Source organism: Chelonoidis abingdonii, chromosome 2 (genome assembly GCF_003597395.2).
Source record: "Chelonoidis abingdonii isolate Lonesome George chromosome 2, CheloAbing_2.0, whole genome shotgun sequence".
NCBI lineage: Eukaryota > Metazoa > Chordata > Testudines > Testudinidae > Chelonoidis > Chelonoidis abingdonii.
In genome coordinates, this window is record NC_133770.1 from 19,954,579 (window position 1) to 19,969,186 (window position 14,608).

A 14,608-nucleotide genomic window follows, 5' to 3' on the forward strand; every position below is an offset into this window, starting at 1 on the left:
GTTCCAATATGGCCTTGTTAACCAGGAGGGTTAGCCCTGAGGCTGCAGAATGTTCAGCCGTCGGGGGTGTGGGTCTTGAACTTCCTCTAGAGGTATCTGGGAATTGCTAGCCACTCTTTGCAACAATTCCTAGTATTCCCTATGGTTGTTCAGTGGTGTTGGAGAAAAAGGAGAGACCGTCTCACCTGGGGAGGAGGAGGAGGAGATTCCTGTCAGAACTGTCGGTACCTGTGGTTCTGGCTCAATATTCTCCTCGCACACTGAGGGATCCAGATGTTGGCAAGAAAGAGAAGTGGAAAGACTCCGGGGTGGGTCCTGGGCATCTATTATAGGGATCCCACAGTCCCCAATAGTGCCAGAAGGAGGAACCCCAGGGGATAGAGTACCATTGGTCCCTGGGGAGGTTGTGTCTATATGGGTAAATCACCTGTTCAGGCTTGGCTTTCTCCAGGGAAGAAACTACACTTACTACACTAAAACTATGACAATACTAAATCTAAGAAGAATAATTATTTACAATTTTATTTACAGGTTCTCCTAAAAACTGAAGAAAAAGAGAACACTAAATTCTGAGTGAGGTCATATGGCAGTAAGAAAGAACTGAGAAGGCATCAATCTCTACTTCCTGTTATATGCTTGCTCAGGAGCACAAGGAGACCTACTGCACATGTGCGGGTGGATGGACACTCCTTGTTAAAATCTTTGGACTCAGGAGCATGGTGCGCATGCATACCCACATGTGGAATACACCCACGGACCAGCACTGGAATAAGAATATACAAATTAGTTCCACTTTATAGGTGGGGAAAACTATGGCCAAGCAGTGGAATGACTTGCCAAAGGCCACAGGAGGACTCAGTGTCAGAGTTAGTACTATAACAATGGGATTCCTATCTCACTTTTGTGCTAAGTCTACTGAACTATCAATTCAGTTCCTTCTTTGGACTTATATATTTTTCTGGGAAATAATTTTTGTTTTGGTCGCTTTTGAAAGAAAGCCACACCATCATAATTGTCATAATGAAGCCCTGGAACAGTAAATTGCCAAGATGTGTGCAAGCCTTGTTTTGTAACTGTGTCTTATTGCAATCCTTGATATTTCTCTCCCAAGTCCTCATTTGTCTATGAGCCTCATATGTTGCATCATGTCTGAATTTGGAGCAGGGTCCATGTCCATGTCTTTATTAGCTGCCTGGCAAACATCTGATAAGGGGAGGGGACAGAGGGGTAATTTTAAGAATCCACAAAACATATCAAATTTACAAGCACAAAAAAGAATTAAAGACTGAGAATGTAAATTAGTTAATGTCAAGCAGAAATTAAGAAACCATAAAGCAAAGAAATTAAACTTCTCTAACCACCCCGAACTCAACATGTGTACAGTTTGAGTGTGTGGAAGATCCAAGTTACAAAATGAGGAAACTATCAGGCCTCTTGAAATCAGGCCATTAATTCTGAGAGCTGGCAACTAAGCAGTCTAAGGTTATGTCTACATTGTCTTTTAAAACCCCTGGTACCGAGTCGCAGAGCCCACGTCCCTACAGACTTGGGCTTCTTCTATGATGCTAAAAACAGCAATGTAGACATTGCAGCTCAGGCTATGAAGCCCACTCTGGGCCTGAACATCTACACAGCTGCATTTAGTCATGTAGCACAAGACCAACTCTGTCAACCTGAGCTCTGAGACTTGCTGCCATAGGTTTTAAAATGCAGTGTCAACATACCAATAGTGAGAAATGACAGCTATCCAAGACTACCAAAGAATGCTACTGCTGAACTAGGAAAGGATTGCCAGGATTCCTAGGAAACATACCTCATTTCAACTGCGGTGTTTGTTTGGGCTACAGCAAACCTGAATTTCTGTACCTGTATAATTATTAAAATTGCTATTTATGCATATTATAATACATGGGCCCAATTCTCAGATACCTACAGCACTTTTCTGCAGCTCTAGCATTAAAAAGGAGTCTCAGAGAACTGGAAACAGACTCCTGAGAATGCCCATGCATAGGGCACCTCTTCAGCAGGTATAAGAGCTCTATATCAGCATTTCTCCCACCCCTACATGCCGAGGCTGTGGCACTAAACTGTTCTCTCCTTCCTAGGGCCCTGAAACTAGACTGATTTACACCAGAAGCACAGCAGGACTCTAGCTGCATCAGAATATGGAGATCACAAAAGGTAACTTCAAGCTAATTTTGCTCCCCAATATACTCCTGGCTCAAGTGCAGGACCACAGTAACTGAGACCTGGAACTAATGAGATCAGTTTCTATACTGCAATGAACTGCACAGTGCTGACTGACTGCTTGATGTATTGCTGTTTGACCTCTAAGAAGTCCTCATGAAGTTTTCTTCATTGAGAAGGCACTCAAGATTAAAGCTATATTTTAACATCCAAATTAAAAGTTTCCTTTTTGCCCTTACAAAGCCTGCTTCAGGCATCAATGCAAACATTAAATTCTGCTCATTGAAAAAATTTCCAGCTGTCATTGTCCAGTTAGGAGAAAGGAATATTAGGATGATGCTATCTCCTATTCTACATGTCCCTCCTTATTTGAATTCAAAATCTTCTCATAAAAGTTGCAGGAACTGAAACTACTGGCTTTGGCCCCAATCATGCAAACATTACTCACTGACTTCATACACAAATGTTTTCAGGACCAGGCCCTGTATGGGGAAAGTTCAATGTCTCGCAGTGCGTTTTGCCATTAGTGTTAATGAAAGTGGTGCAACTAAGATGCCGTCCACTGCACTCAAAAAAAATATGATTTCTCAAAGTATTCTCACTTCTGAAGTATCAAAATTCAATCTCTTGAGTTTGTGAATGGTTAGTTACCAGTCTAAGAACAGGTTTCATTATTTTTTTTGGTCCTGCAAATTGGGATTTCTCAATACCAAGCATTAAAAACCAAAACACACAAACTGCCACAGTTGCAAGAACATCAGCATCTATGAAGTAAGAGAAAAATGATCACAGTCTAGTGGTTAAAGAACAGGGGACCTCAATTCTCATCTTGATTCTTGCTGTCCAACCTTGGACAATTTGCTTAATCTCCGTGCCTTAATTTCTTCATGTGTAAGATGAAGAACTATTAAAGGGTACTGTAAGGCTTAAAACTCATTAATGCATAAAACACTGGAGATCAATGGATGGTACACACCATATAAGTGGAAAGTTCTAACTACCACTTGTAAGAACAAGAGAAAATCCTTTATTTACATGTATCTGAAGCCAATCCCACCACTGGGAAAAGTCAATTAGGTATTTTCTGGATATGCACTGGATACTGACATGCAGTCTCAATACAACCAATATTCAATACTCAGTGCAATTAAGCTTTTAAAGAAAAAATGCTAGTTGTTTTAACTTTGGGTTTTCTTACATGATGAGAGCATGGTTTTCCTCCTGGTGGGAATGCCACTGGAAAATGAAGGGCTCGATGCGGTGGTATCATTTTCTTCTTCTTCAAGATGGAGTTCAGCCAGTGTGCTGTGATGCACCTCTTCCTTTCTCTCACAGCCTACCAACACACACATATATATATATAGTTAGAAGTTGTTACTCTAGCTTTAACTTATATTAAAAACAACATGCTAGGACACCCACACTTAACCCATTAAAAAGATGTTTCGCTCTTTTGAACTCTCACAGGATATAATTCTTTCCCCCAGCCCTTTAGGTGCCCTCTTTCACACTACATCTCCTTCAGACATACTATGAACACTAGACCTGGGTTTCCGGAAGATACATTTTATTTCTCTTTTAATATTAAACATGTATTATTATGGAGGAGTTGGTCAAAGGAAACTGTTACTTATTGTAACAACAGCTCTTCAAGATGTGATGCAGATGTGTATTCTACTTAGATGTGTACACGCCCAGAGCACCAGAGCCAGACACTTTTGCTTAGCAGTACTAATTGGAGGGGGCAGCGCTTGCACCTCATGGGTGTAACCGCTCCCCTGGCTCCACTAGGCAGCACCTCTGCAACGCTCCTCAGTTCCTTCGCACCAAAAATCATGAGTATAGACTCCGATGCAGAGGGGATGGAGAGTGTGTTGTGAAATAGTTATCTGCATCACATCTCAAAGAATCACAGTTACGATAAGTAATTGTTTCTTCTTTGAGTAGATTCAGACATGTATTCCACTTTAGTGGCTCACAGGCAGTACCTGCAGTAGGTCCAGCCTCGTGGCTACTTAAACAAGGACTGCAAGACTGCTCTAACAAAGTTTGCATTTGCTCTGGATGCCACAGTAATGGCATAATGGTTGGTAAATGTATGCACAGAAGATCAAGTGGCAAACCTGCAAACATTCAATATTGAAACGTCGCTTAAAAACACCACTGACATAGCCTGTGCCCTTGTAGAGTGAACTTGCACCCTTTGAGAGGGCATAGCTCGTGCTATTTCATATGCAGTCTTCATGCAGGAAGTTATCCACCTGGACATTGCCTGCGAAGAGACTGCTTGTCCCTTCATCCAGTCTGCATATGACATGAACTGAAAAGGCGAAGTATGAAAAGGTTTAGTCCTCTCCAGGTAAAAGGAGAGACAGCACCTAACATCCATCAAATGAAGAGGCTGGTCCTCCAAGATTGAATGCAGCTTGGGACAGAAGACAAGTAGATACACTGGTTCAAGTGAAACTGAGACACCACTTTTGGTGTGGCCACAAGGTCACTTTGTCTTTAAAAAACTGCATGTAAAGAAGCTCTGCCATCAAAGCCTGCAACTCTCACACTCTCCTCGTGGATGTTATAGCCACCAGGAACGCACTCTTTTGACACAGAAGAGGAAAAGAAGATGCCAAAGGCTCAAATGAAGGTCCCATCAGAGCTGCTAAGACCATATTCTGGTCCCACAAAGAAACTGGTTCTCTCACTGGCAAATGGAGATGAAGGACTCCTTTCAAGAACCATGGCATTCAAAAACACCAACCTCCCCTGGATTGGCAGATGAAATGCTGAAATCACCTTCAACAAACTGAGTGCAAGAGCGGAAGATGCAACAAGTACTTTAAGGAATCCTGAATCCCACTCAACATCAGCTGAACCTGAAGATCCAATGATCACACCAAAAAAGTTCTCATTTGGTCAAACAGGCCAATCTGATGAAGGGTTTCCTGCTATTAAGTTAGATCTGTCGAACAGCCTCCAAAATGTGTTCCTTCTCTTCCTCCTCCTCGTCTAACCACTGATCAGCTACACGGTGAGGAGTAGAGAGCTGAGCATGGGACACAAGGTCTGACCTTGATGCTGGGTCAGAATGAAGAGGGAGAGATATGGGAGGCCAAACTAATAACACCAGAAGGTTAGAGAACCAGCACTGCATCAGCCATGCTAGAGCAGTGAGGGCGATCTTGGCATGGTCCAACTTGAGTTTGAGGATTACCTGCGGGATGATTAGTATCAGAGGGAAAGCATACAGGAATTCCTAATCTCACCCCAGGTGAAAGGCACTAGTCAGCAAGCCTGGACTGAGGCCCCCTGAAGAACAGACGATATTTCTAGTTATCTCTCATAGTGAAGAGATCGATCGTAGAGATATCCCAAAATGCAAAGCTAGAACACAGGACTCTGGGCTTCAGAAACCACTCATGCCTGAGGGAGAAACTCCTGCTGAGGTGAATCTGGGACCCAGGCAAGCAATCGACCACCAGAATAATGTTCTCTCTGATGCAAACCACCAGCCTGATTGCTTTCTGACACAGCACTGTCAAGCAAGCTCCTCCTTGTCTGTTCACATAATACATTGCGGTGGTGTTGTTTGTAACAATGTGAACCACTGAGCTCCTGATATGATCTCGAAAGACATGGAATGCATTGTAAACAACGCAAAACTCCAGAATGTTGACAGGAAACCTAACCTACTGTTCTGACCAGCAATGCAACCCTGCGTTTTGCCTCTGGAAGATGAAGCGCCAGATTCCAGGAGAGGCGGGCCCATCCTGGGAGCCCAGCCAAGCATGGAGGGTGGAGAGCGCTGGGTAGGGAAGGTCAGGCTGGTCGGTCACCACTCCCGTGTGAGAGAGGTGAACAGAAGTGTGTGTATATGTCACCCCCTCCCTGTGTGTGTGGGGTGGGGTAGGGGTGTGTGCGCGCATGTATGTGTAACCCCTCCCTGTGTGAACCCTAAAGCCTAAAAGAAAAGAAGATAAATAAAAAGGCTCCAACTACGCAGTATTTCCTTTTAATAGGGGCTCAGTCAACCTGATGTTAATTTGAATGTTTGCACTGCATCGTTCTGATTGCCACTGAACTCGCCTGAATACAAGTAATTTTACCAGGTATCCCATATTCAGCATAAGGAAATATGGTCACCTTGTCCAAAGCAGCAAACCAGTCATTCTGATTTAAACACAGGAGAATAGTTGATAGAGTGACCATCCGAAATCCCACATATCTGATATATCTGTTGAGGCTGCAGAGACTGAGAATCAGTCTCACTCCTCCTTTGAATGTGGGAACCAGAATGTTCCAGGAATAAAACCCTTGGCCCTGGTGCTGCAGAGGGACTGCCTCTACAACTCCTACTGCGACCAAAGAGTGAATCTTCTCGAGGAGCAGTGTCTCACGAGAGGGGTCCCTGAAGTGGGATGGGATAGAAGGGCAGAGAGAAGGGATGGAAAAGAACTGGATGGCGTAACCTGATCTGGTGGCGCTGAGGAACCAGCTGTCGGTGGTAATCAAGCCCCAAACAAACAAAAGGAGTCAAGCCATCTCCGAATTGGGGAGACAGGGACATAAAGGTCACAAGGGGATTGCTACCCTGGACAAGCAAGTCAAAACACATGCTTAGTAGACACCGAGGTAGGACAAGTCAACTGACTGAAACCAGTATCAGAAGACCTCTGCCTCTGGTATCTATGACTAATTTCCCCCAGGGGAGGGAAAGATTGCCCTAAGGAGCACCACAAACAACACTGTTGATGCTGCTGCTGACTGTAAAAATGGTATCATTGCACTGCTGGAGTACAGATCCCCAGAGCGCATAAGGTAGCCCTGGAGTCTTCAAACGAGTGCAAGGTTTCATCAGTCTTATCCGAAAAAAAGCATTCAACCATGAAAGGTAGGTCCTCAGTAGTCTGCTGCACATCAATAGCAATGCCCATATTTTGCAGCCAAGATGCCCTTCTCATGGTTATCGCTGAGGCCATAACTCTGACTGATCTCTCTGCCACGTCCAAAGCCACCTCAAGGAAGTCTTGACCACCAAAGAGTCCTCAGCTATCAATGCTTGAAAATCCTCCTTGGAGGCTTCCTGATCTACAAATTTAGACATAGCAGTCTAATTAATAAAATCACACTTGGACAGCAATGCTCACTGGTTCACAATACACGTTTGCAGGGAAGAAGAGGTATAGATTTTTCTATCCATTAAGTCCACTCTCTTGGACTCCTTGTCCTTGGGAACAGAGTTTTATCTGCGCTGCCAGGTCCTATCATTCGCTTCAGTGACAACCAGGGAATTAGGGACCGGATAGGAACGGAAGCCCGCAAAACCCTGCATAGGTACAAATAACACTTCTCTGAACACTTCACTGCAGGTGGCAGTGAAGCAGAGTACTCCAAAGAACCTCTGAACACTCCAGGACTGCATTGTTAATCGGGAGGGCTACCCTCCACAGGGCAGATGGCTGGAGAATATCCAGCAGTTTGTGACTATTCTTCAGCTGAAGGTCTGCCTGGATGCCCACGGTAGCAGTCATATGATGCAAAAGGTTCTGGTAGGCCTTGAAGGAGGGAGTCTGGTAATGCTTAATCGTCAGGGGATGACGATGAAACGGTCAGCTGCACTAGGGATGAGTCCCATCCCCAAACTGTCAGACAACTCTGGAGGCCCCAAGAAGGACAGCTCAACTGATGCCAGAACCTGTGGTAGAACCGACATGCCTAGTGATCTTGCTCTGGAATGGGGTGAGGAGAGCAACCTCTGAGACCAAGGAGCGTCCCATGGATTCTACGGAGGACACTGGGGATACATTTAGGGAAATGATGGCCAGTAGGCTCTGGGCCAGGGCCTGTCTCAGTATGATGCTGCTCCGAAAACTGTCTATGGCGCAGATCAAGTGATGGAGAGCAGGAGAACTCCTACCTGGATCCCAAGGAGACCTGGGTCTCTGAGGACAGTGGTAGAGCTAGTCCCAATGGTGCAAGGAGCCAGTCTGACTCATTTGCTATCCTGTAGGAAAGAGGTTCTGTTGCCAACGATAGAATTGGTACAGCCGATGCCAAATGCATCACAGCTGCACGCGGTGCCAGGCGCTGTGACAAGGTGGAAGACAGGATCTGCTGCCAAGAGAATGGCAATGCTAAGGAGTACACAGGTGCCAAGGAGGTCCTCGGTGCCGGGCCTGGCAATGGCCTCAACTCTGAGTCTGTGGCAGGGGGAGACCACGCTGTACTGCTGATGGACTCTGAGATTCTGCAACATGCCCAAACGGTGCCAGTGAGGCCACAGATGCTGTAAACCCAGCAAAGTCCTGCACAAATAGAGAGTCCAGAACTGATAGGCAGAGTGAGGAGTCTGAAACCAATGGGATGCTGCCCGCTATGCCATCGGTGTGGAAACAGCTGGTGCTGGCACTGATGTCACTGATATTGAACTCAACGGACACCCCAGGGCCAGAACCAGAGGCAACTCTCGCAAGTCTCTACGCAGAACTAGTGAGCAGTTTGAACGAACTGCTCCATCCCATATGCCGGAAGTGGCACAGTGCCAGTCCATGCTCTTCTTAGACAAAGAGGAAGAATATCTAAATTTGGAGCAGTCCCGACTGGTCTTATGAAACCTTTTCCTCAGTGAACTCGAGGACGCCAAACAGCTTCTTCATCTCTTGGGAGAGATGCCAGCCCTAAAGCAGGGAGCGGCATTACTCGCCAAGCCAAAGGGTGACCGCTGATCCCACAAGGCCTTCAGTGCTGAAACAGGCCTCAAGGGTTGCTCGAGGAGGTGATGTTTAAAGGGGAAGGTCTCTAGCCACCTGAGTCCTTTCAGTGAACAATTTACAAACTGAACACTGCTCCTTGGCATGATCCTCACCCAAACAGAACAAGCATCGTGTGTAGGGTCACTGATGGGGATTATCCCTCCCCCGAAATGATGAGCAGTGTCTGAACCCTAGTGAGGGCATCATCCAAGGCAACTAACTACAGTAACTTACTAACACTAAGTAGGGTACTAACTATACAACTATATACAGAGAAAGCTCTCAGTAACTGAGGGCATTGTGATGTGAAACCAAGACAACCCCCAGGTGATGAACTGAGAGGTCAGTGCCACCCCTCCATGGGTACTGCTAGGCAAAGTTTTCTGGCTCTGGTGAGCTGGCTGCATGCACACCTAAATGGAATATGTGGCTGAATCGAAGAACTCTGTACTTAAGGTGTGTGTTCCATTCTTTACTTAAAGAGACAATCTATGAAAAACAAAGCATATCCTTGCCAAACTTACAGCGCTTACTAGTTGAGTAGAGAATGAATTTTCTGAGACAGTACAGATAAATCTATTAGTAGTTTATGAGTTAAAATATTAATTAAAAACCAGGTCCCCTGAAAATTTACCATTTGTATCAGTCTTTTCCTTGTCCCATGTGATTTTAATAACGGAACACAGACTCTTCAAACTTTCCACACAAGAAAAATTAATTGAAATCTTATTCACGGATTCTGTTCCTAGACAAAAAACTATGGTAAGATGCAGTTACGGCTGAGAGTAATCTAAGGATAACAAATATTACAAGTTATAATTATCCCAAAACTGAAAATTATAAACCCAGGAAATTCAGAGTGGAGGTTACACTTAAAGGAAATTAAAAACATGCTAAAATAAGAAATGCATAACTGAAGTGCTCAAACATCTCCTGTATGGGCACCACACAATAGCCATATGTAAGCATTTTACTGTTTGCAGTCTTAAATTAAACTAATTTTATAGGCATGTTACGCATTATTCATGCTTTTCCTCCACTCAGGGTGCCAGAACTAGTTGTTTAAAAATTTATGAAGTTTGATTCCCCCCCCCCCCACCACATTAATTAATAAAATAATAGTAGGACCATTTCTTATAATTTCTATTAAAAACTGGATTGAGAGAAACAGTGCCAGTCTACAGTTTGATTTTCTCTTGTAGCCCCTGAAGCAAGTTTTAGGATTGTGTGCATTTATTTTTGATTAAAAATAGAACGTAAAATGTATGTTTCAATGCAAGTTACGTGCAGCCCATGTCTCCTGGCAAATAGCCAATGAAGCCTACAAAGGTTTTACTGGTATAAAATCAGCTGCAATTTATATAATTTAAACATGTATGTATATTTCAGGATAAATTGGTCTGGATTTTATGTACAAATAAGGTCTAGCTGGTAGGGTTTTTTTTTGTTTTTTTTACAGTAATGGAGTTCCAAAAATCAATATAAGTTTTATACCGTATGGTTCCACTTTATCACTTATTTTCAGTTGTATGTACAAATCATGTATCTGCTGAAATATTGAACATTGTAATCTTACTTATAAAACAACTTCCACTTAAAGAAAATGGTGAATTAATGGAATCAAATCATAAGTTGTCAGAAAGACAAGCACACAGCGGATTAAAAAAGAAATAATGAAATAATGTCAATATTTAATGTAAAACTACTCTAAAAATCAACTTTCTAGTCTTAAATTGCAGGGTCTAATAATTTTTCCAATTCTTTGTATTTCTACTCCACACTGTGAATCTAAGAACTGTGACAGTTTCACATATACTGTCAACTTCTTTCCCCATTGGAGCTATGAAGTTATTAATATAGTGACAAATCTTGCAGTCTTTACTAAGACAAATTCCCATAAATAGCAATGGAAGTTTTATGTTAGTGAAAACTGAAGAACTTAATCCATAGTGTGTTATTCATTCTTTACAATAAAACCTGCAAACACTGACATACTTCAAAGATACTTCAGTACATGAGCGTGTGCCAACTTATGTTATTATTTTGCTTACCTGAGCATACATATTACTGACTTGGCTTTCACAGAGAAGGTGCGTACATCTGCTTGTAAGCGTGGGGTCCACAGTGCCGCCATGTGCTTGAATGATCTGGTAAACCATTAAAACCAAATTTTTAATTAAAATGTTTGTTAACCTAACCAGCCCACAGTTCCAAATGGAGTATTCTACTTAACAGACTTAATGTTAGTGGAGTGTTTTTACATCTTAAGTGTTGGCCTCAGTTAAAAAAAAAACAAAACAAAGGCATACTTGCAAGAAGCAAGTAAGTTTTGTAAACAAAGCCAAGTTCTTTCATACATCAATATGACAAGTGTTCTCTTGCTTATTCATCTTTAAAAATGCATTCATTCATAATGATTTAAAAACGCATTACTTGGGAACAGCTTCTCTTTGTATGACTTTAAAAAAAGACAGTGTTACCTGTTCCGTAACTGCTGTTCCTCGAGATGTGTTCCTCATGTCCATTCCATATTATGTGTGTGCGCGTGCCACATGCACTGGTGCTGGAAGTTTTTCCCTCAGTGGTATCCGTATGGGACTGGCTCTGGCACCCTCAGGAGTGGCGCGCACATGCCGTGGTATAATGGCACTGCCAGCTCCCCCTACCCTCAATTCCTTCTTGCCGGAAACTCCAACAGTGGGGAAGGAGGGCGGGTCATGGAATGGACACGAACAACACATCTCGAAGAACATCACTTACAGAACAGGTAACTGTCTTTTCTTCGAGTGCTTGCTCATGTTCATTCCATATTAGGCGACTCCCAGGCAGTACCAAACAGAGGCAGGAAGGCGTTGTGACGAAGTGGGAATGTTCTTGATGTGTTATTTGAATGCTGAGTGGGGAGTATTAACCTGGGAAGGTTGCAGGGGAGTTTTGCTGGGACTGCCTGCATTGGGGAAGGGAGCATACCTGAGCATGTAACATAAGAACTCAGGAGAGGGGTTGGAGGCCAGGTAACACCTCTGCCTGGGAAACTGGACAAAGGACACAAAGGCTGGGGATGGAGCCAGGAAAAGGCCAGAAAGGAGATGGCTAAAGGAAGTTTCAGTTTTGGAGTTGGCTGGGAAATAAACGGGGGGCGCCCCGACCAAAAGGGCTGTGGCCTCCCCAGGGCTGCCAGAGGGACCTAACTAAAGGGGGTCCTGTTGTCTGTATCGGCAAGACCTGTTTTGGACTGTGTTCCTGTCGTCTAAATAAACCTTCTGTTTTACTGGCTGGCTAAAAGTTATGGTGAATTGCAGGAAGCCGGGGGTGCAGGGCCCCCACACACCCCCACACTCCGTGACAGGCGTTCATGGACGTGTAGATTGCAACACAGCTCTGCTGAACCCAGAGTCATCTCTGGCCTGCTGAGTGATGGCGTAATGCGCCGTGAATGTGTGAACCGAACTTTGTGGCTCTGCAAATGTCCTGAATGGGAATGTGCGCCAGAAAGGCCAGCAAGGATGCCTGGTCTCTGGTCAAATGGCCCTCATGATCGGTGGTGGTGGGACCTGTGCCAGCTCGTAACACAGTGGTGGGCTACTGGCAACCCATGGGCCACACTATTCCTGGCCAATGGGAGCTGCGGGAAGAGGCGCAGGCTGGCCTGCAGCTCCCATTGGCCAGGAACAGCGAACCGCAGCCACTGGGAGCTGCAGGTAGCCGTTCCTGCGGACGGTCAATGTAAATAAACTGTCTCGTAGCCCGCCAGTGGATTACCATGACAGGCCACAGGTTGCCCACCACTGTCATAACAGGTCCGGATGCAGGAGATGATCCAGTTGGAAATCCTCTGTGAGGACACCGAAAGCCCCTTCAACCTGTCTGCTGTTGCGATGAAGAGCTGGGTCAACCTGCGGAAGGGCTTGGTACGCTTCAGGTACAACATCAAGGCACATCTGACATCCAGGGCATGCAGCCTCCTTTCCACACTACTGGTGCATGGCTTGGGACAAAACACCAGGAGGAAGATCTCCTGGTTGACATGGAAGGAAGACCCTGCTTTTGGCAGAAAGGCCAAATGGGGTCACAGTTGAACTTTGTCCTTGTAGAACACCATATATGGCAGCTCCAATGTCAGGGCTTTAATCTCCGACACTCATCTTACTGATGTTATCACCACAAGGAAAGTGACCTTCCATGACATGTGGGAAAGGGAGCAGGAGCCCATAGGCTCAAAGAGCAGACTCGTGACCCTAGAAAGAACCAAGTTAAGGTCCCACTGTGGCACAGGACACGAGATCAGCAGGAAGAGCCTCTCAAAGCCTCTCAGGAATCTGATCGACATGTCGTGCAAGAACACCATCTGACCTTGGATCGGTGGGTGGAAAGCAAAGATACCCACAAGGTGCACCGTGATGGAAGAGAGGGCCAGTACCTGGTTCTTAAGATGAAGCGGGTAATCTAAAATAGATTGTAAGGAGGATCACGACAAAGAGATGTTACGCTCAGATGCCCAATGGGAGAACCTCATCCACTTGGCCAGGTAGGATGCTCTGGTGGAAGGCTTCCTGCTTTCCAGGAGGACTTGCTGGACCTCATCAGAGCAGACCCGCTCCTCTGGGTTCAACCATGCAACACCCATGCCGTGAGGTGGAGGGAGGTGAGATTGGGGTGGAGGAGGTGCCTGTGATCTTGCGAAATCAGATCCAGTCATTCAGGAAGGATCCAGGGTGTGGTTGCTGCTGGGTTTATCAGCGTGCTGAACCAATGCTGGCACGGCCACACGGGGTCATCATGAGGACTTGGGCCTTGTCTCTCTTGATCTTTGACAGGCCTCTGCTGATGAGTGGGATCATTGGGAATGCGTATATCAGACCCTCTGACCATGACAGGAGAAAGGTGTCGGAAAGAGAGTCCTTGCCCAGACCCTGGAGGGAACAGAATTGATAACATTTTCTGTTCTGTCTTGTGGTGAACAGTCCACTTGGGAAATTCCCCACCTCTGGAAGAGCATTTGGGCTACCTCCAGATGCAGCGACTATTCATGGTGAGAGAAAAAAGACCTGCTGAGGTAATCTGGTCATGCCGGGGAGGTGACAGGCCTCCATGTGCATCACGTACTTAGTGCAGAAATCCCACAATTGGAGAAGCCTCTTGATAGAGAGCTGACGAGAGTGCTTCCCCTTGTCTGTTGATGTAAAACATCGAGGCCGTACTGTGCGACACCATTCTCACCACCTTGCCTGACAGATGCGGTAGGAAGACCTCACAGGCCAAATGTACCACTGTGAGCTCCATGATGTTTATGTGCAACGTCATCTCCTCCAGAGACCATGTCCCTTGGGTCTGTAGCTCGCCTAGATGAGCTCCCCAGCTGATGTCCGAAGTGTGTGATATCAGCTCAACTGAGTGGCGTGGGCTGTTGAACGGAATTCCTCCCAGGACAGCCTTGGGATCGGTCCACCACTGCAGGGAGGTAAGCATCACCGGTGGATCTGTAATGACCATGCACAGGTGATCTTTGGACTGGATAGACAGTTGCCAGCCACTGCTGCCAGGGTCACATTTTGAGCCTTACATGGCGGATGACATACATACATGCTGCCATGTGGCCCAGCAGATGCAGACATACCCAGGATGTGGTTAGAGGGAATGCAGAGACGCCCGCAATGAGGTCCACCATTGTC

At 45.3% G+C, this 14,608-nt stretch overlaps 1 protein-coding gene across 2 annotated transcripts in view; it reads right to left on the minus strand.

Moving 5' to 3' along the window:
* Positions 1-14,608, minus strand: part of PAXIP1 (PAX interacting protein 1) — a 96,867-nt gene that overhangs the window by 37,241 nt on the left and 45,018 nt on the right. For both annotated transcript variants that reach the window (XM_032775620.2, XM_075062194.1), the window contains exons 9-10: positions 10,988-11,083; positions 3,386-3,523 (exon numbers count right to left, since the gene is read on the minus strand). In XM_032775620.2, coding sequence (XP_032631511.1) covers positions 3,386-3,523; positions 10,988-11,083 — 234 coding nt within the window. The remainder of the gene's footprint in view (positions 1-3,385; positions 3,524-10,987; positions 11,084-14,608) is intronic.